Consider the following 22,202-nt stretch of genomic DNA (forward strand, 5'->3'; position numbering starts at 1 on the left):
GAAGTACTATTCTGGGATACAAGTTTTAACACCCTGGCAAGAACTCCAGGAGAAGGTGTTGATGCACTGCTAAAAAGGCTCTTAAAAGCTTGAAGAAAGTGACAACCCTTCTCAAGTGGAGTGGCAAGTCACACACACACATATGCACACACTAGCACATTACTCAGTTATAAAAAAGAAGGAAATCTTGGGGCTCCTGGGTAGCTCAGTCAGTTGAGCGTCTGACTCTTGGTTTCAGCCTCAGGTCGTGATCTCAGGGTTGTCGGATCAAGCCCCATGTCGGGCTCCATGCTCAGTGAGGAGTCTGCTTGGAATTCTCTTTCTCTCCCTCTCCCTCTGCCCCTTCCCCACTTGTGCGTGCCCTCTCTCTCTCTCAAATAAATCTTTTTTTAAAAGGATTTATTTATTTGAGATGAGCATGAGCAGGGGCAGAGGGAGAGGGAGAAGCAGACTCCCTGCTGAGTAGGGAGCCTAACATGGGACTCCATCCCAGGACCCTGGGATCATGACTTGAGCTGAAGGCAGACATTTAACTGACTGAGCTATCCAGGTGCCCCTAAAATAAATAAATCTTAAAAAAAAAAAAGAAGAAGAAATCTTGCCATTTGCAACAACATGGATGGATCTAAAGGGTATTATGCTAAGTGAAATGTTAGAGAAAGACAAAAACTGTATGATTTCACTTGTATGTGGAATCTAAAAACAAAACAAAACAGAAACAGACTTACAAACGAGGAAAACAAACTGGTGGTTGCCAAAGGGAAGTGGGTAAAAGGATGGTGAAATAGGTGAAGGGGATTAGGAAGTACAAACTTCTAGTTATAAAACAAATAATTCACGTGGATATAAAGCACAGTGTAGGGAATATAATCAATAATATTGTAATAACTTTGTAAGGTGACAGATGATAACTACATTTATTGTAGTGAGGATTTCATAATATATACAAATGTTGAATTGGTATGTTGTACACTTGAAACTAATATAATATTGTATGTAAACTGTACTTCAATTAAAAATATATGTATTGTTGGGGTGTTTGGCTGGCTCAGTTGGTAGAGCATGATCTCTTGATCTCGGGGTTGTAAGTTGGAGCCCAACATTGGGTGAAGAGATTACTTAAAAATAAAATCTTAGGGGCCCCTGGGTGGCTCAGTTGGTTGAACGTCTGCCTTCAGCTCAGGTCATGATCCTGGGGTCCTGGGATGGAGCCCTAAGTCGCCGGGCGGGGGGGGGGTCCTTGCTCAGCGGGGAGTCTACTTCTCCCTCTCCCTCTACCTGCCACTCCCCCTGCTTGTGCGCTGTGTGTCTGTGTCAAATAAATAAAATCTTTAATAAATAAATAAATAAAATCTTAAAAAATATATATGTATTGAAAGTAGTTATGATATAATAAAAGAAAAAAAAAGAAAATAGTTGTGAGAGGAAATGCTCCCTGTGGGCAGAGCTTCAGGTGCTGTACCTGGTTATTTACTCTGTGTGGCAAGAGAAGTAGCCTAAGATTAGAATATTTACAGTTTCATGGGTAGTGGTGAGTGTTTTGGTCAGGGGCCTAAAATAGAAATGTTGTGGGCGCCTGGGTGGCTCAGTTGGTTAAGCGACTGCCTTCGGCTCAGGTCATGATCCTGGAGTCCCAGGATCGAGTCCCGCATCGGGCTCTCTGCTTAGCGGGGAGTCTGCTTCTCCCTCTGACCCTCCCCCCTCTCATGTGCTCTCTCTCTCTCATTCTCTCTCTCAAATAAATAAATAAAATCTTTAAAAAAAAATAAAATAGAAATGTTGTATACTGGGGACTAAGAAGTCTGGGGTAAAGCATGTGAATGGCTTAAGATAACATGCAGAGTGTGAAAATCTTTGTATCACATGGTAGTGCCCATCAGAAAGCATCCATCACAGAGGAAGCATTAAACAACCAGGTAGCTAAATGACTCGGGCAGATGTCAGTCAGCTTCTGTCATCAGCCACCCTAATGCTAGCACAATAAATCCATGAAGGAGGAGCCACAATGGCTGGGATGGAGGCTGTGCATGGCCACACCAACCAAGGCTGATCTAAATACTGATGCTGCCAGGTGTCCCACATGCGACCAACAGAGCTCATTGCTGAGCCACTGATATGGCACCCTTCTTCAAGGAGACCTTTGTGGCAGGTTGACTATATTAGGCCCCTTCCATCCTAGAAGGGCCAGGGATTTGTTCTAATAGGAACAGACAGGGCGCCTGGGTGGCTCAGTTGGTTAAGCAACTGCCTTCGGCTCAGGTCATGATCCTGGAGTCCCTGGATCGAGTCCCGCATCGGGCTCCCTGCTCGGCAGGGAGCCTGCTTCTCCCTCTGACCCTCCCCCCTCTCATGTGCTCTCGCTCTCTCATTCTCTCTGTCTCAAATAAATAAATAAAAAATCTTTAAAAAAAAAAAAAGGAACAGACATGTATTCTAGGTATGGATTTGCCTTTCTTACCTACAAGGCCTCCAACAACATCAATACCTAAGGGCTTACAGAATGTTTGATCCACAAACATGATTGCATCAAACCAAAGGACCCACTTCACAACAAAGAATTTAGCAGTGGTACATGACCATGGGATCCAATGGTTCTATCACATCCCCTAGATGCCACCAACGCGATAGAATGATAGCCTGTTGAAGGTACGGCCAAGATACCAGCTTCCATACAATACACTGAGGTCGGGGTGCTAACTTCCAGGATGCAGTATACACGTTAAGTCAATAAACTTCATATGGTGCTGGGTCCATAACATGTAGAATACATGGTTCCAGGAACCAAGAAGTGGAAGTAGGATAGGACATAATTTTTTTTTTAAAGATTTTATTTATTTAATTGACAGAGAGACACATACACAGCGAGAGAGGGAACACAAGCAGGGGGAGTTGGAGAGGGAGAAGCAGGCTCCCCGCCGAGCAGGGAGCCCGATGCGGGACTCGATCCCAGGACCCTGGGATCATGACCTGAGCCCAAGGCAGACGCTTAACCAACTGAGGCACCCAGGCGCCCCTGGATAAGACATAATTAACATCAAACCCGCTTGGGGAATTCGTGCTTCTTATCCCTGTAACACTGTGTTTTGCAGATTTAGATGGTACAGTTCCTTAGGGGAAACTTCTTCACCAGGGGACATAATAAGAATCCTACTGAACTTTAAGCTATGGCTGTCATCATTCAAGTACCTTCCAGTTCTGCACAGGTGTTGATTCTAAGAACACCCCCTGGGTAAACTTGCTCTATGGGTTTGCTCCTTTGACAGAGAGAGAGAACAAGTAGGCAGAGAGGCAGGCAGAGGGAGAGGGAGAAGCAGGCTCCCCGCTGAGCAGGGAGCCCGACGCGGGGCTCGATCCCAGGATCCCGGGATCATGACCTGAGCCAAAGGCAGACGCTCAATGACTGAGCCACCCAGGTGCTCCTGTGGGTTTGCTTCTTATAGAATCCGACTCATAGAAATTATCTTTATAGCACTTTACTTTTTGTGGCAGTTGTTAAGTTATACCCTGATCTTTCCATTAATAAACCTACCTGTGATTATTTAACAGGAACTTCATGAGTTTTTATGTTCTGTAGGGTGTTACTGTCATGAGACCTATTTTTTGGCTCCCATAACTAGTGTAGCAGAGGGGGGAAAAGGCATGTTTTAGAAAATACACATATTGCTTTGTGTTTTCTTTTTTTTTTTAGATTTTATTTATTTATTTGACACAGAGAGACACAGTGAGAGAGGGAACACAAGCAAGGGGAGTGGGAGAGGGAGAAGCAGGCCTCCCGCTGAGCAGAGAGCCCGATGCGGGGCTCGATCCCAGGACCCTGGGATCATGACCTGAGCCGAAGGCAGACACTTAACGACTGAGCCACCCAGGCGCCTGTGCTTTGTGTTTCCTATTTAAATGTTACATTTTACACATTTGAAGAAAGAATATAGTCTAGGTTAATTTTTTTGTAGTTTCAAGTTTTTATTTAAATTCCAGCTAATTGGGATGCCTGGGTGGCTCAGTCGGCTCAGTCGGCTCCTGCATCGGTCTCCTTGCTCAGCGGGGAGCCTGCTTCTCCCTCTGCCTGCCACTCCCCCTGCTTGTGTTCTCTCTCTCTCTGACAAATAAAATAAAATCTTTTAAAGAGTTATAAATTCCAGTTAGTTAACATACAGTGTAATATTGGTTTCAGGAATAGAATTCAGTGATTCATCACTTACATACAACACCCAGTGCTCATCACAACAAGTGCCCTCCTTCATACTCATCACCCATTTAACCCATTCCCCAGGTTGATTTTTATTTTAAAAAATGACACTTTTATTGAGAAAAATCTTAAACTTGTCACAAAGGAAATGTAGATTATTTCTGTCTTTGGAGAGGTAATTAGACCACATGAAAAACTGTAAGCTTTAGAACTTCAAAGTCCTGGCTTAAATACCAATTTCACCCTTTACTAGATTTGTAACTCAAGACGAGTTACTTAATTTTGCTAAACTCTGTACCTCAGTTTCCTCTTTAAAATGAAGATAATGATAGTGCCTACCTTACAGTTTTATTGAGAAGATTAAATAAATTGATGTATGTAAAGTGCTCAGGACAATGTCATTGAGTGAGTGGTCAATAAACATAGGTTATCATCCTTATCTATACTATAGGTTAACAATATTTGCCCATAGGGTAGTGGTAAAGATCAAATGAGGCACATATGAGATATGATTAGTTCAGTGCCTGGCGCATAGTAAGCCCTTAGAACAATTATAATCATGAAAACGTGTGTTACAGCTACTTCATAAGATTATTTTAAAGATTCTATCTATGTGCCAGGTACTGTGCTAGGGGCTGGGGATACAGAGGGAAACAAAGACATACAAGATAACCTTTGTCCTTGAGCTTAGAGTCTCACAGAGATTGAATGAGAATGAATGTGTTGGTCTTGCCTGGTACAAAGGAAAGTAGATAGGTGGAAGTAGATATTCTCAGGCACATAGAGAAGTAGGACCCATGTAGGTTTTTTTCTAATTCTCACTCTTTTACCTTTTTGGTTCTACTTGTCAATAATTTGCCATAATTATGGGGCTTTTTGGAGGGGGAGGACTTCGGATTTCTTCTAATTTGTACTTTTGAGTTATTAGTTCATGGTCACTTTTTCTCATATTATACAATCAACAAAAACCTACAAAGGATCAAGGCACCAGGAATGAACAGTTAAGAGTACTCACAATGGGGGTGCCTGGGTGGCTCAGCTGGTTAAACATCTGACTCTTGATTTTGGCCCAGGTCATGATCTCAGGGTCATGAGATTGAGCCCCTCATCAGGCTCTGGGCTCAGCATGGAGACTGCTTGAATTCTCTCTCTCCCTCTCCCTCTCTGCCCCACCTCCCCCCTCTCTAAATAAATAAATAAACAAACAAATAAATAAAATCTTTTAAAAACGAGTATTCACAGTGTAGAGGGGGAAACACATAAATAGCTATAATACATTTTACATTATAGATATTTTTTCAAATCTATAATAATTACAAACAGAAAGCTAAGGTAGCAAAGAGAAGAGAATGATTGATTTTGCAAAAGCTTTTTGTCTCTATTCCCTCAGCAAGTAGTCTGTTTTATCATTTGAGTCACCGCTTAAAATATTAATACAATTGATCTTTCAGAACTCTATTTGTCTTCTTAGGTTTATACTAACCCAGGGTTTCTTAGCTTTAGCATTATTGACATTTTGGACAGGATACCTCTTTGTTGTAGGGAGCTGCCCTGTGCTTGTAAGATGTTTAGCAGCATTTCTGATCTCAGTAGCACTCCTACAGACCTGACAATCAAAAATGTCTCCAGGGGCGCCTGGGTGGCTCAGTTGTTAAGTGTCTGCCTTCAGCTCAGGTCATGATCCCAGGGTCCTGGGATCAAGCCCCGCATCGGGCTCCCGGCTCCACGGGAAGCCTGCTTCTCTCTCTCTCTCACTCCCCCTGCTTGTGTTCCCTCTCTCGCTGTGCCTCTCTCTGTCAAATAAATAAATAAAATCTTAAAAAAAAAAAAATGTCTCCAGATATTGGCAAATGCCCATTAGGGAGAAATAACCCCTCTTTTTGAGAACCACTGCATTAAACCAATGATTATTTTCGGACTTAAGTCTTATCAGTTATGTTTTCAGCTTATAATGGTATAGTATGATTTATCATTTATCATTGGTCCATAGAAACTTGGAACTTTACTATCACAATCATGCTGCTAGTTGATATGTGATTTGTTACAGAGGAAATTACCTCAGTGATTTATGCACAAATCTACATTTTAAATGTTTATATGTTGATTACTGGATGTTTTATTTTTTTATCTTCACAAGGACAAAACGCTAATAAAATGAAACTTTCAGAGAATAAGAAAGAGCTCTTGGGAATTAAAAACAAAAAGTATCTTTTAGTTAATTATTGCTGTTAATAAATTACCTCAAAACTTATTGGTTTAAAACAATAAACTTTAATTATTTCATAGTTTTTGTGGATTAGAAATCTGGGAGTGGATTACCTAGGTAGTTCTGGTCTAAACCCCGTGGTGGTGGGGGTGGTGTTGTCTTTTCATAAGATTGCAGTTAGGATGTTAGCTTGGGTGGCAGTCATCTGAAGATTTGACTGGGGTGGAGGATCAGCTTTCCAAGATGGCTCACTCACATGGCTTGAAAGTTAGTGCTAGCTGTTCACAGGAGGCCTCAATCCCTCACTATGTGGACCTCCCCATTGGGCTACATGACATGGCTGCTGACTTCTCTCAGAGTGAATGATCTAAGAGAGCACAAGTCAGAAGCAGCCTTGCAAGTCACACACTACCACTTCCACCTTTGTATGTTGGGCATATAGAACAACCTTGAAGAATTTGAGAAGAGACTACATAGAGGTATGGATCTTTGGGGGGCATCTTAGAAGCTGGCTACCATAACACAGCAATAAAAAAACTATAGGTGTTGGAACATAAAACTGGGGGGAAATCCCCTAGAAAAGAGAACAAGAACAACAAAACCAGATAGGTGGAAAATAGGAAAGAAAAAATATGAAAATGAAACAGTCAGTCCACTAAGCCCAATATATGACTAATAGAAGATCCAGGAAGAGTGGGGACAGAAAAGAGATGAGAGGAAATCATCAAAGAAATTTAGCAAGGTTGCAAGATACAAGTCAATATAGAAAACCATACACACACACACACACACACACACAAAGAAAACCATATACACACACAAGCATTAAAGAATTAGAAAATGAAATTTAAAAATTTCAATTAAGGGGTGACTGGGTGGCTCAGCCATTAAACGTCTGCCTTTGGCCTAGGTCATGATCCCAGAGTCCTGGGATCAAACTCTGCATCCGGCTCCCTGCTCCACTGGAGCCTGTTTCTTCCTCTTTCATCCCCCTGCTTGTGTTCCCTCTCTCGTTGTCTCTCTCTGTCAAATAAATAAAATCTTTAAATTCCACTGAAAATAGTATCAAAAATATAAATGCTTAGGGCTAACTTTAACAAAAGAGGTGTAAGACCTCTATACAGGAAACTATAAAACATGGCTGAGAGAAATTGGAGAAGACCTAAATAAATAGAGAAATATACCATGTTCATGGATTGGAAAGCTCAATATTGTTAAGATGTCAGTTTCCCTCAAACTGAGTTATCAATCTCAATAAAAATCATAGGTTTTTTTGGAGAAGTGGGTTAACAATTCAAAAATTTATGAGGAAATACAAAGAACTTAACCAAAACATTCTAGAAAAAGAACTAAGTTGGAGTAACTACACTTCCTCACTTCAAGGCTTACTATAAAGCTATAGTAATCCAGACAATGTAGTATTGTATAAAGATAGAATAATAGTCAATGAAACAGAATAAAAACTTGAGAAATAGATCCATAATTCTATAGTTAATAGATTTTTGACAAAGACACCAAAGCAATTTAATGAGGCAAAAAAATTATCTTCAACATATGGTGCTAGAACCATGTGGACATAAATAATCCCTCAAGGGGCGCCTGGGTGGCTCAGTCATTAAGCGTCTGCCTTCGGCTCAGGTCATGATCCCAGGGTCCTGGGATCGAGTCCCACATTGGGCTCCCTGCTCCATGGGAAGCCTGCTTCTCCCTCTCCTGCTCCCCCTGCTTGTGTTCCCTCTCTCGCTGCGTCTCTCTCTGTCAAATAAATAAAAAATCTTAAAAAAAAAAAATAATAATCCCTCAAATCCTACCTCATGTTATTTGCAAACTTTGAGATGGATCACATACCTAAATGTAAAAGCCAAAATTCTCAAATCATTCAAAAACATTAAGAAAATAAGTAGGCAAGCTACAGACTGGGAGAAAATATTTGCAATTAATATATCTGATATGGGACATGTATCCAAAATATTTAATAAACTAGAACCCCATAAGATAAACATTCCAATAAAAGATTGGCAAAGTCTTGACACTTCACAAAAGGAGGTATACATATGGCCCATAAACACATGAAAAAGTGCTTGACATTAATCATCAGGAAAATGCAAACTAAAACTACAGTGAGATAACCACACATTTATAACAATGGCTAATATTGAAGATTTATTTATTTTGAGACTTGCACATTTCATTGTATATAAATTATATCTCAATAAAACAAGAAAAGGGAACAGTGAGATAAAACATTAAGTGTGAATACATTCAAGAAAAGAACTATATATTTTGAGAGAAACACTTGCCATTGACAATGGCAACTCAAAAAAGGAAAAAAAGAGTATTTACCATGATTACAGCTGTACTGGCTAAAGTTAAAGAGAATATATTTATATATTCTATATGTATTTTCTACATATATATCCTATAAATATATTTAAATATATTCCATTTGAATATATATCTATCTTCTAAGTTGAGAAAAAAAGTTTTTTATACCCAGCATAATTTAATTTTAATTTTTTTCATTCTTCTAGTGTCTTTGTACTTGATTCTCTTTACTTAGCTTTGGCTATCAACTCTGCAAAGAGTTGCTCCTTTACACTGTCACAGTTATTACTATGACTTTTTAGTCTTCATAAATTTCAATAAAGAGCTATTTTTCTCCTAAGTGGTTCCTGATAGGTAGATAAAAACTTAAATTATCTTCTTACCTAGTACTTTTTTACCTAAACCTGGTACTTTTGTTTATGAAAGTCAATGCTTGTAAGTTACTCACATTTTCCCCACGTCTTTTTTTTCTTGCAAAGGGCAAATTTAGAGATGTCATCGTCCTTGCCTGGCAAAACACTGTACTTCTTACCATCTAGCTTTACTATTCTGGCTTGCCAAATAAGTAGATAGGGAGATAGATAAATAAATAAATAACTTGCTCAACAGTTCCATTGCTCCTTGTATTTATTATAATAGCACAGCTACTGGGTTTTGATCAGTAGAACAAGTCATTAGTATAAACTGACCTCTGGTGTGACCTTTGTTGCCAGCTTTTTGTTTTGTTTTGTTTTTGTTTTCTTTTGCCAGCTCTTATTTATACTTGGCTTCACCAGTATTTCTTTGCTGCTGCTACTTTTCTTTCATTTATTCCCTTTGATGTGTTGATATTTAGGCTCCCAGACAGGAGTAGGTGGGAACCAGAAGAACAGTCAAGATAACAGGCGAATTTAAGTAAAAAAAAAAAAAAAATCATCTTCCTCTTTCATTAATAATGTCTTATTTCATGAAGACTTGGATTGTTATGATTTTCTTCTCACAGTTCAAATGACAATACCAGTGTCAGTACAGTTATGAATAATACCTAATATGGCTTTAAAATAGCTTTTAGAAATTTAGAAATCACTGGACCCCATCCAGGTTCTATCTGATTTATTAAATGTACTTTGACTATACTCTTACTAATGTCAAGTGGGGAGTCTAGAACTGGAGTGCGAGTCAGGACACCAGCTCTTCTCCATTAATAAGTTGTATAGTTGCTAATAAGAGTTGGACTAGTTGATCTCCAAGTAGATCTACAGCTCTAATTAAAAATTAAGTCAGGGGCGCCTGGGTGGCTCAGTCGCTTAAGCGCCTGCCTTCGGCTCAGGTCATGATCCCAGGGTCCTGGAATCGAGCCCCGTGTTGGGCTCCCGGATCAGCAGAGAGCCTGTTTCTCCCTCTCCCTCTGCTGATCCCCCTGCTTGTGCTCTCTCTCTCTCTGACAAATAAATAAAATCTTTAAAAAAATATGTATTGTGGGTTTACTGGATTTTAGGTGTTGCAGTTGGTCAGAGGCATGGGATGAAGTTGTAGCTTTTGGTTCCTTCCCTAAATCTGGTAAGGAAGAGAGACTATTCAAAGGGAATAAACAGAGTCCTCTGTTGGAATGAAGATGGAAGACAACAGTTCTCCTCAAGGTTGTGAAGGTACACAGGCTAAATCAGAAAATGCTGCTTTAAAATTCTGACCCTACAATCCTCCTTGGATCTACAGAGGAGAGCAACATCTGTAGATCTCCTTCTTATACCCAACTGTTCTCTAACTGCTCTTCTTCCTGTATTATTGTCCCTGTCATTTATTAGGTTTCGGCTACACTGCCTTCCCATTCCTGGAAAGAACTAAGCTTTTTCCTGGCTCAGAACCTTAGCATTCACTGTTCTGCCTGGGATGGACCTCTTCCTTCAGTTCTTCTAATAGGTGACTCCTCCTTTCAGATTTCAGTTTAAATGTCACTTTCCCACCGCCCTATCTAAAAATAGCTCTTTTGCACTCATTAGTGCTTTCTTCTAATTGAAAATATTATATTTAATTACTTTTCCACTCATTAGTGCTTTCTTCTAATTGAAAATATTATATTTAATTACTTTTTCTACACTACAATATAAGCTCCTTGCGGACAAGAACAACTTCCTCCTCCTCCTCTCTCTTCCTCCTCCTCTTCCTCTTCTTCTTCTTTTCTAATGGACTCTATCTCCACAGCTTAAAACAACACCTGCCATTTAGTGAGCACTCAATAAGTATATGTTTAGTGAACAAATATTTGGATCCCTGTTTGGATCCCAGAATCCAAATATCTGGCTCCAGGAAATACTCTCAATTATTTGATTGATCTATCTATCATCTATCTATCTATCTATCTATCTATCTATCTATCTATCTATCATCTATCTATCATCTATCTATAGATACACTACTTAGAAGGGGAAAACATAAAACACATTCCTTCTTAGATTTATCCCTGCTTTCTTTGCAGCCTTAGACTAAAAGTTTCATTTATTTTCATTTCATTTCACTTTATCTATATTTTAATGCTGATTTGAGCATCAACAGTAACAGGGATGAACTTTATTTTTTTATTTTTTTAACGATTTTATTTGACAGAGAGAGAGGGAGAGAGAAAGAGAGGAAGCACAATGAGGGGTTGTGGTGGAGGGAGAGGGAAAGGGAAATGGAGAAGGCTCCCTGCTGAGCAGGGAGCCCAGTGTGGGGCTCCATCCCAGGACCCTGGGATCACGACCTGAGCCGAAGGCAGACATTTAATGGACTGAGCCACCCAGGTGCCCCCAGAGATGAACTTTAAAACATATATAAAGGTGTTGTCCCACTCCACTAAATAGGAATTTTATAGGTACACAAACCAACACATTTAACTAGTGTGGGGCCAACCCACAGATCACGGATTTTATAGAAATTTCTGCCTTATAAACTTGGTTTAGGATTTTTGCAGCTAAGTTAATGAAGGATATTGATATGCAGTTTTCTTTCCTGTAATGTCCTTGTCAGATTTTGTACAGGGTTACGCTGGCCTCAGAAAAGGAGTTGGCAAGTGTTCTCTCCTCCTATATTCTCTTAAAAAGTTTGTGTAGATTGGGGCGCCTGGGTGGCTCAGTTGGTTAAGCGTTTGCCTTCAGCTCAGGTCATGATTCCAGAGTCCTGGGATTGAGCCCCATATGGGGCTCCTTGCTCAGCGTTGGTATTATTTCTTCCTTACATTTTGGTAGAACTTACCAGTGAATTCTGTAGCCTACAGGAGTTTTGGGGTGGGAAGATTTTAAATTTTCTGTTCAATTTCATTGATGTAAGATGTTCAGATTTTGTATTTCCTCTTATGTTCATTTCAGAAAGTTTTTTTTTAAAGATCCATTTATTTATTTGAGAGAGAGAGAATGCACACAAGTGGGGGGAGGGGCAGAGGAGAGACTCTTCAAGCAGCCTGCTGAGCGTGGAGCCCGATATGGGGATTGATCCCACAATCCATGAGATCACGACCTGAGCAGAAACCAAGAGCCAGATGCTTAACCGACTGACCCACCCAGGCACCCCTCAGAAAGTTGTTTTAATGGAAGGTGTCCATTTCCCCTAAGTTGTCAAACTTACTGGCATGAAAGTTGTTCATATATTTCTCTATTATCCTTTTGATGTCTGTAGGATTTGAAGTGATGTCTTCTTTCCCATTCCTAATATTGTTAATTTACATTTTCTCTTATTTTCTTGATTAGTATTGCCAGGGGCTTATCAACATTATTAATCTTTTTAAAGAACCAACTATTGCATTTCTTTTTTTTTTTTTTCTTAACATGTTTTAATCATATCAATACAATCATCAGGTGACACTTTGGAGACTGATTAGTATGTCATGTGAGGTATTATAAGTAAAACCAAAACTCTCATCCGCCTGTGAACGATATTACTTTCCTACATAGGTTTGACATAAAATCACTGCCTGATGTTACTGTGACTTTTTATCAAGATTATGTCATCACGTTACTCACATCCAAGCTTCTGCAGGTCTGAAATTTTCTTCCCACTGAATATGTAGTGGGAATTCCAGTTGATAACATTTTTTAAAAATTTTTTTAAAAAATTTATTTGAGAGAGAGAATGAGAGAGAGAGAGAGCACATGAGAGGGGGGAGGGTCAGAGGGAGAAGCAGACTCCCTGCCGAGCAGGGAGCCCGATGCGGGACTTGATCCAGGGACTCCAGGATCATGACCTGAGCCAAAGGCAGTCGCTTAACCAACTGAGTCACCCAGGCGCCCCAGTTGATAACATTTTTGTTAAGAAAGAAAGAAAGAAAGAAAGAAAGAAAGAAAGAAAGAAAGAAAGAAAGAAAGAAAGAAAAGAATCAACTGAGTCAAGTTGTCTTAGTCTTAAGAATTTCTGGATTTCGTCCTTGGAGGAGGTCAGGATCTTCCCAAGGTCTGGGTCGTTGAATATTCTTCCAGTCATCAAAAGCAGAGTCCTTTATTTTCTCATACTCTGATTCCAATGATACTTTATTCATTTTCAGTTTTTTTTCTAATTCAGGATCAATCTTAATTTTCACAGCATCAGAGTGGATTTGTGAAAATTCACAAAGACCAAAAGAACCTCCAACAATCAGCAACAGCATGGGGACTCCGTAGCAAAGCGTCTTGTTCTTGCACAAGGCGCGCATCACCATATGTACAGACATGACTGAACTCTCCCACGCGTGGACGCCTAGTCCAACAGGCCTAGCGCGGCCTCCCGAATCCAAGCTCTCTCCCCAGGAGGAAGTCCTTGACTCGCCTCCTTTCCTTGGCCTCCAACTATTGCATTTCTTGATCTTCTCTATTGCTTGCCTATTTCTATTCCATTGACTTCTGTTCTTATCTTTGTCTTCCTTCTTTCTACTCTGCATTTAATTTTTTTTATTGTGGTAAAGAACACATAAAATTTACCATCTTAACCATTTTTAAGTGTACAGTTCGGTAGCGGTTAAGTATATTCACATTGCTGTGAGACAGATCTCCAGAACATTTCCATCTGGCAAATCTGAAACTCTATATCCATTAAATAGTAATTTCTCTTTCCCCTTTCCTCCAGCTTCTGGTAACCACCATTCTATTTTCTGTGTCTATGAATTTGACTTAGATACCTCATATAAGTGGAATCATATGGTATTTGTCTTTTTGTGACTGGCCTATTTCACTTAGCACAGTGTCCTCAAGGTTCATTTATGTTCTAGTGTGTGACAGGATTTCTTTCCTTTTGAAGATGGATTAATATTCCATTTATCTGTCCGTGCACATTTGGGTTCCTTCTACCTCTTGGCTGTTATGAATGAATATGAGTGTTCATATGGGCTATGAATGTGAATATGCAAATATTTCTGAGACCCTACTTTCAATTCTTTTGGATATATAGCCAGAAGTGAGATTGTTGGGTCATGACAGTTCTATTCTCAATTTTTTGAAGAACCTCCATACTGTTTTCCATAGGGGGCTCACCATCTTGCAATCCCACCAACAGTGCACAAAGGTTCCAATTTCTCCACATCCTCACTCACACTTGTTATTATTTTTTGTTGTTGTTGTTAATAGTAACCATCCTAATAGGTGTGAGATGCTACCTTGTGGTTTTGATTTGCATTTATCCGAATGTTGAGTATCTTTTCATATGCTTATTGGGCATTTGTATATCATCTTTGGAGAAATGTTTGTACAAGTCCTTTTCCCACTGTTTAACTGGGTTATTTGATTTTTTGTTATTGTTGTAGTCATTCTTCATATATTCTAGATATTAAGAATATATATTGAGTTGAAGGAGTAACATATATTCTGGATATCTTATCAGATACATGATTTGCAAATATTTTCTCCCTTTCCATAGGTTTCCCTTCCACTCTGTTGTGTTCTTTGATGAAGAAAAGTTTTTTTTTTTTTTAAAGATTTTATTTATTCATTTGAGACACAGAGATACAGAGAGAGAGAGAAAGCATGAGCAGGGGAGAGAGGCAGAGGGAGAGGGAGAAGCAGGCTCCTCGCTGAGCCAGGAGCCCGATGTGGGGCTCGATCCCAGGACCCTGGGATCATGACCTGAGCTGAAGGCAGACGCTTAACCATCTGAGCCACCCAGGTGCCCCAATGAAGAAAAGTTTTTAAGTTTGACACAGTTCCATTTGTCTATCTTTGCTCTTGTTGCCTGTGCTATGTCTGTCATTTTTGTTGAAATCATTGCCAAGTCCAAAGATTTTCCCCCTATGTTTTCTCCTACAAGTTTTATAGTTTTAGGTCTTAAACCCATTTTGAGTGAACTTTTGTATATGGTGTAACATAAGGGTCCAACTTCATTCTTCTGCAAGTGGATATTGTTTTCCCAACACCATTTGTTGAGAAGACTGTCCTTTCCCCATTGATTTGTCATGGCACCTTTGTTTGAAGATAATGTAACCACCTACGTGAGGGCTTTTAATTTTTTTTATTATTTTAGAGTTTTAAGTTCACAGCAAAGTTGAGTAGGAAGTACAGTTCCCATATGCCCCCTGCTCCCCTCCACATGGTAGTATGATTTTATTTCCTGATGTGAACTTACACTGCTGATTTTAAAACTCTTCTTTTCAAATATATGCATTGAAAGCTACAGATGTCCCTGTAAATACTACTTCAGCTGTATCCCATAAATTCTACTATAATTTTCTTCTAGTTCAAACTCTTTTTAAGTTTCCACTGTCTTCTTTGACATAGAGGTTTAGAACTATGTTGCTTAGTTACCATATATTTGTGGATTTTCTATCTTTTTGTTATCTCTAGGTGAATTTTATTGTGGTTAGAGACCATGCTCTAATTTCAAGCCTTTTAAAATTTTATACGTGCTTTATGGCCCTGCCTCACAAACCTGATTTTGTTTTGTTATGATGGGATAAGGATGGTGTGTTCAGATGATCATTTTTTTCTGCTTTGGTCATGTATACATTGTGGTGGTTCAACACTGCTTTTAAAAACTAAAACAGCATCCCATTCATCTGGAGGGCCTCTAGGCTCACACCACAGTGTCTGGATGCAGTCAAAGCCAGAGTACTGGCTAGCTGCATCACCTGTTTTAGGAAGCCCCCCACCCCCCTCACGTACCGGCAGGACAGCACAACTCAGATATCCGTGTACTTTACAAAGCAACGGATGTAGCACTCTCACATTTATCCCACTGGCCGGCTCTTCAGAGGCTATAGTGCTAACAATTCTCAAAACCCAGCAGCTCTCATGGGAGAGGGAGCTGGATAGAGTTCCAGAAAGATGAAAGAAGAATGCCTCCTCCCTGGATGAAGAGAACATGTACCTTGCAAGGCCTAAGGAAGCAGCGCCTCGGGTAACAGCTCCCCTTCGCCTCGGCTGCCCAGTAACCCACCCGGGGAGAGCGCCTGCAGCGCAGAACAAACCCTCCCGCCTTCTTCCCCAGCTACTCAAACTTCCACAGGGAAGAAGAACTGGGCGTGGCAAAGAAGCCCGTCAGCGAACCGCCCCCCACGTGACCGAAGAGAGGGCGAGGAGGGCCTGAGGAGCCTGCGTCCACTCAGGCCCCTCCCACTTTACGGCATTCGGTGGCCCCGCCCCCTCGAGTATAGGGTGGAGCACGAGGCCCCGCCTCCAAACTGCCTCTCCTCGAGGGCCAGGCTGGCCAGTGGGGCGGGGCAAGAGGCCGGGAGAGGACTGGAGCAGGGGGAGGAGAGGAAAGGAAGGGAGGGGTCACGTGCGGCCAGCGGCTAGAGGTCACGTGACGGGCGCTGGGGCGGAGGGAATCTGGACTGGGAGTTCTGAGGGAAGCGGAGTGAGGTGGCGGGGACGCGGCGGCGGCGCTGACAATGGTGAGTGCGCGGCTGCCCGCGCGCTCGCCTCCAGCTCTGGCGTCAGAGCGCGCGGCGGGACGGCCAACGGCGGGCTTGGTGTCGCGGGTGGGGCGGAGGGCAACGGCAGGAGGGGGGCAGCCAGCAGGGCGGGGAGCGGGGTTGGGCCTGTCTGGCCGCCGCGGGATCGGGGAAGGGCGGGCGGCAGCGCCGCCTCTTCCCGGTCTCGCAGAGGCCCGGGCACCTGCGGGCGGCGGCGCGCTCTCCTGGCCATGTCGGAGCCTCTGCCCGCCTTCCTCGACCGGCTCTGGGGGCCCTGGCTGGGTACTCGGACCCCCCCTGTGCGGGGGCTCAGCGCCGCCTCCCCTTCCAAGGTAGCCAGTTCCTCTGCTCCTTCCGGACAGCCTTGCTTCCCTGCAGGTGGAGTGACCCGGGAGTCCCCCAGTTCCGGGCTGGGGTGGGGGGGAGGGACTGGGTCACTCTCTTCCAGTGTGTCACGGGATTGATAAACTCCGCGTTTTTCTTTTGTTTTTATCTCGATGTGGTGACATTCGGCGATATCTTGACCCCAGTTCAGCCTTGATGTTGACACTTGTAGAACGGGAGAGAAAAGGACATTGAAGTGGGGACGTCTTTAATTCAAAACACACTGGTTTTGTGCCCGCTAGTTTAAGCTCTGGCTCTCATTTCCTTCCCCAAGCCATTTTCTCGAAACTTAACGCTTTGGGATGTTGAAATGGCCTAGGGAGCAGAGAAGGGAGGGAAGTCAGAGTACTCTAACCAGTTCGTGGGAAGCACAGGCGTGGGCACGATGCGTTTAACTTTGTGTTGGCCATCTCCTCTAGATTGGATCTCATTTGGCTCACTTTATGCTATTCGTTTCATTTAGCAAGCATACGTTGAGCGCCTGCTGTGTGCTCTCCTGATACCATCAGCTTTCCCAAAACTCACCAGTTCAGTAAACTGCCTGAGACTTTTGGCTTAAGACGAAGCTAGGTTTACTTAAAAAAAAAAAAAAAAGTTGTTTTGAATAAATGCATTTTAAACTCAGAAGGCGTGTTGATTTGATTAAAATTAGAAAAGTAAAGACAGGCATATTCATTCTTTTTTTAAAATTTTTTATTGTTATGTTAATCACCATACATTACGTCATTAGTTTTTGATGTAGTGTTCCATGATTTATTGTTTGTGCATAATACCCAGTGCTCCATGCAGAATGTGCCCTCTTTAATACCCATCACCAGGCTAACCCGTCCTCACACCCAGGCATATTCATTCTTAAACTTGGGGCCTTTTTTTTTTTTTTTCATGCAACAAATAATTATTTAGGCGTACCCAAGGGCCACTAGCAAAACTGAAATAGCCCTTGCTCTCTTGTAGCTTACAATCTAGAGGGAGGTAAACATCTATTTGTGTAATTATTTGTTTAACGTGGAAATAACAGTTGTGATAAATCTAACAAGTATTGGGAGACCTTGCCTAGTCAGGGAGTTAGGGAAGTCTTTAATTGAATATACTTTGCCAAGAATTAAAAGTTTTTTGCTTATTTTAAAAATTACTTTTAATAAGCTTTAGAATTAGTTTAAGAGCAATTTATTTTCAAGTTACTCGTCAAACATAAACTAAATTGTAAAGCTTTATAACACTGAAATGGGCATAAATGCAATCTATGCATGAAAATTTGCTGTTTCATTGCCTGTGTAAATTTTGAGAGTCCCTTTCCACTCACCTTGAGTTGCATTTCTTTATATCCACTGGAAGGAGTGAAATTTCTTCAGTGAGGGCTAGAAAATTTGTTGACTTTTAACATATCCACATGCAATTTTGCTGGATGGTAATGCTCAGTAGGGGTTTATGAATTATATGAAAAATCTTAAATTAACCTACAGGTGATAATGAAGGTTAGGCCACAAGTAGAAAACTGTAAAAACAATGCTATAATCTTTTAATAGTCATGTGTATTGCAGCAGTCTAGTTATTTAAAGGCTACCTGAGTTTTGACTTGTATATTACTAATACTGCTCCTGAAAATCTCATATTCTGAGTGCTCACTTGAAGCTATCTTCGCCAGAACTGAGTAGTCTTTCGCTTTAAAATATCTCTTCTGTAATTTCAGCAAAAGTCTGTGTTAATGTTTCCTAACCTTCTTTACAGTTTTCATTCCCTTTCCACCTCCTAGTCTTCACCATCCTGTCAATTACGTATTTTGTTTCCTCTTTACATATCAGGAGAATTATTATAATTTGTGAATAATTTTTAAAAAGATTTTAAGTTTTACATTTTCTTTTAAATGACAAAAGATGCACATCTTGCAATAAAAACTTCAAAAGCAAGACTTTTGAAAAAAGGAATCTTTTTCTTTCAACTCCTTTTAGAAGGAAAACAAAAAAGACAAACTTTTTTCTCAGATATTTTCTCTCTTTGTCGTCTACTTGTTAAATGTAAGACATCAACAGTTTTCTTGGGACTTTTAGTAAGACTAGTTCATTTTTGATGTGTCCTAGTGTGAAAAACTGGATGTTAACCTGGTGCTAAATTCTCTGTTAACCTTTTAAGGTACTGTAGCTTATTACTCAACCTATTAGGCATGTGTTGTAACTAAGCTTTTAAAAAATACCTTCTGATCTCTCCCCATCTTAGTGTTTTGATTGTGTTGAAAAGTAAGTCTGCTTTTTAAATTTTTAGTTACGAAATACTTCGTAACTTCGTGCATACAGAAAGTAATAGAGGATAACACATAGCTTTCACATATTTTTAATGCCTAGGAATTTTTCATTTTTATCTATGGTGTCAAAATAAGACTTTAATTACAATTATGTTATTGGTTAATTGTGAAGTTTTATAAGACTTCAGTCTCTTTTACACCACTTTAATTAGTGGCAATTTTGATTTTATTATTTTTGATTACTTGATCTTTTATTTTTATTTTTATTTTTTTTAAAGATTTTATTTATTTGACAGAGAGAGACACAGCGAGAGAGGGAACACAAGCAGGGGGAGTGGGAGAGGGAGAAGCAGGCTTCCCGTGGAGCAGGGAGCCTGATGTGGGGCTCCATTCCAGGACCCCGGGATCATGACCTGAGCCACCCAGGCGTCCCTGATTACTTGATCTTTTAATATCAGCTTTCAAATCCCAAGTTCAGCACTGTGTGTTAAGTATCCATATGTGGAAAAAGTTACCATAATATTTTCTTTTATCCATAAAACAATTTTTATAGTTTTCAAATCTCATTTTTCCCAGAAGCATCTCTGGGATGTTTTAAGGGGGAATGAGAAAATTAAATTTTATTTTCCTGCTTCTATTTTTATCTTAAATGAGGCTGTTGTCTTCTACCCTTTCAGAATTGCTCTTCCCATAGTAGCTTCCCCCTACCCTGGCTGGCTCTGTAGTTTGCATATAGTTGAGAATTAGTAAATATCAGCAGCCTGATTTTGAGCTGCTGTACATTCTCATATCTGTAGCCCTTAGGAAAAAATACACCATTTTGCGCAAGTTTTGAGTATAAAACTTGGAGTATGAAAGCTAACTGGGAAGGGGCATTGCATGTGACCTATCATTGATGTTTTTCATTCTAAGTTCAGAATAGTTTTCTGATTAAAATTAATTTTCTGGTTAAAATTGACTTTGTTATTTGTAATGTTGCCAGGGAAGATTAAAACATTGTTGAAAGGAAAAAATGCTGTGTCTTTGTAGTATGTCAGAAGTACAAATCTGGCAATTCTTTGAGTTGATTTCTTGAAATTACAATCTTTTTGTTAATAAAGGATTAATAATAACAAAAAAGCAAGCTCAGAATTTAAGGAAACACTGTCTACTTTGATCATAGTATCACCCTGTGCCCTGCAGAGTTTTAAGAGGATCATTAGCTTGCTTGCTGTTACTCTGCTACCTGAGGACAGAACTGAGGCTTGATGCAAGTTCTTGCTCTAGACTTAGCTACTGCGCCAAAGCTAACTTCCTCGGGGAGGTCTCGTCTTTCCAGATATTCTGGATTTAACTCATTTCTTTTGTGTATCCATTTATTTTTTATTATCAGGACAGTATGTGTTTTATTCAAAATTAATTTAACACTCAATAGGTATTTGAATGCTTTCTACTAAATGCCACACACTACCCCTAGCTACTCTCTTCAGTGATGAGCAAAGGATAAAGTATCTGTCCTCATGGAGTTTACAGTTCAGTCAGGGATTCAGGTATTGAATAATCACGTTATAACAAATGATGAAGTAATAAAACTACATGGTGTTGTGAGGCCTAAATTTGGAGACTCTGGTTTCAGTTTAGGAAGGTATGGGAGGCCTCTTTATGGAAATGAGTCAGACTGAGACTAAGAGGCTGAATTAGTTAGGTTAAGGATACTTGGTCTAGGACAAGAAGGAACCTGGCAAATTTGATTAACTTGGATAATTTGAGGCTGGTGTGGCTGGAGAGATGGATAGAGCCAGATATATGTAGGCCACGTTAGGGACTACAGTGTGTGTGTGTGTGTGTGTGTGTGTGCACGCGCTTGGGCACACGCGTGCACATGTTTAAAATAACATTTCATTGAAGTACAAAAAAGTGCAAATAAGTATATAGCTTGATGATTTTTTCACAAAGTGAACAAACCTGTGTGTGAAGTGCTCAGATAGAAACAAACAACATAATTAGCACCCCAGAAACTCCCTCTATGCTTTCTTCTAACCACTTCCTGACTTCTGATGCTATAATGTATGCTACATGTTTTTGGCTTTTTAATAAATGGAATTATATAGTATGTGTGAAAGTTATCCTTGTGTATAGTTGTGTCTCATTCCTTTGCCTATTGTATGAATATAGAATAAACTTTATGTATCCATTCTCTTGTTGATGAATGTTTGGATTGTTTCCTATTTGGGGCTTTATGAACAATGATATTAACATTCTTACATTTGTTTCCTGGTTCATGTATGTAAGAGTTTCTCTTTAGGGTAGGTATCTAAGGGTATAATTGCTGGGTCATGGGATATGTATATCTTCAGCTTTACCAGGTAATACCAACTGTTTTCTAAAGTAGTTGTTCCAATTTATACTCTTACCAGCCCACTGAAGAATTTTAAACAAAATGATCAGATTTATGTTTTTAAGAGATTACTATGGTTGTGTAGGGCAGACTAAGAAGGGATGTAGGATGACAGTATAGAAGACTGTTGATGTAAATTTTAAAAAAGACTAGAAGACTAGCTTTCTTTAGTGACAAAAATGATCCACAACTGTATCTGATACTGGAATTGCTAATGGATTCCATATTATTACCAGCTAATGTGTTTTGGCATTCACAAGCAGTTGGTCTTTGTTCCCTTATATTTCTGTCATATTCAGGATTTACATAACAAGGCTTACACATTTTCTTTGGAAGAATTCACAGAAATTTAGTCTCCTCCTTTAGAGCCAGTTTTTTTTTTTTTTTTTTTTTTTTTTTTGTAAGATTTTATTTATTTGCGAGAGAGAATGAGAGACAGAGAGCGTGAGAGCATGAGAGGGAGGAGGGTCAGAGGGAGAAGCAGACTCCCTGCTGAGCAGGGAGCCTGATGTGGGACTGGATCCCGGGACTCCGGGATCATGACCTGAGCCGAAGGCAGTTGCTTAACCAACTGAGCCACCCAGGCGCCCTAGAGCCAGTTTTATTTCAAGGGTTTATACAACGTAACACATCCTGTTCAGACCTATATAGCAGTACGTT

General features: G+C 40.3%; 2 protein-coding genes across 6 annotated transcripts in view; one reads left to right on the forward strand and one right to left on the reverse strand.

The window, feature by feature from the left end:
- The window catches only part of VPS26A (VPS26 retromer complex component A), a 58,833-nt gene that overhangs the window by 8,215 nt on the left and 28,416 nt on the right, over positions 1 to 22,202 (forward strand). The window contains exon 1 of one of the 5 annotated variants that reach the window (XM_045877969.3): positions 16,380 to 16,521. The exons of 2 other annotated variants lie outside the window; for them this stretch is intronic. In XM_045877969.3, the coding sequence (XP_045733925.1) occupies positions 16,519 to 16,521 (3 nt within the window). In that variant the 5' untranslated portion in view covers positions 16,380 to 16,518. Of the gene's footprint in view, positions 1 to 16,379; positions 16,522 to 16,701; positions 16,875 to 16,901; positions 16,921 to 22,202 lie in introns of those variants that run through there. 2 more of the 5 variants (XM_045877968.3, XM_064594735.1) reach the window with 2 other exon arrangements.
- On the reverse strand, positions 13,011 to 13,481 carry LOC123845472 (cytochrome c oxidase assembly protein COX16 homolog, mitochondrial). The gene has a single exon (XM_045876219.3). The coding sequence runs from the start codon at positions 13,372 to 13,374 to the stop codon at positions 13,054 to 13,056; it is 321 nt and encodes a 106-aa protein (XP_045732175.1). The 5' UTR covers positions 13,375 to 13,481; the 3' UTR covers positions 13,011 to 13,053.

The sequence above is a fragment of the Mirounga angustirostris genome, unplaced genomic scaffold, assembly GCF_029215605.1.
Source record: "Mirounga angustirostris isolate CCGP_5_RB_7025 unplaced genomic scaffold, mMirAng1.0.hap1 SCAF_6, whole genome shotgun sequence".
NCBI lineage: Eukaryota > Metazoa > Chordata > Mammalia > Carnivora > Phocidae > Mirounga > Mirounga angustirostris.

Bases quoted from the DNA above. Each gene is read 5' to 3' on its own strand.
- LOC123845472 (XM_045876219.3), bottom strand. From the start codon at position 13,374: ATGTCTGTACATATGGTGATGCGCGCCTTGTGCAAGAACAAGACGCTT.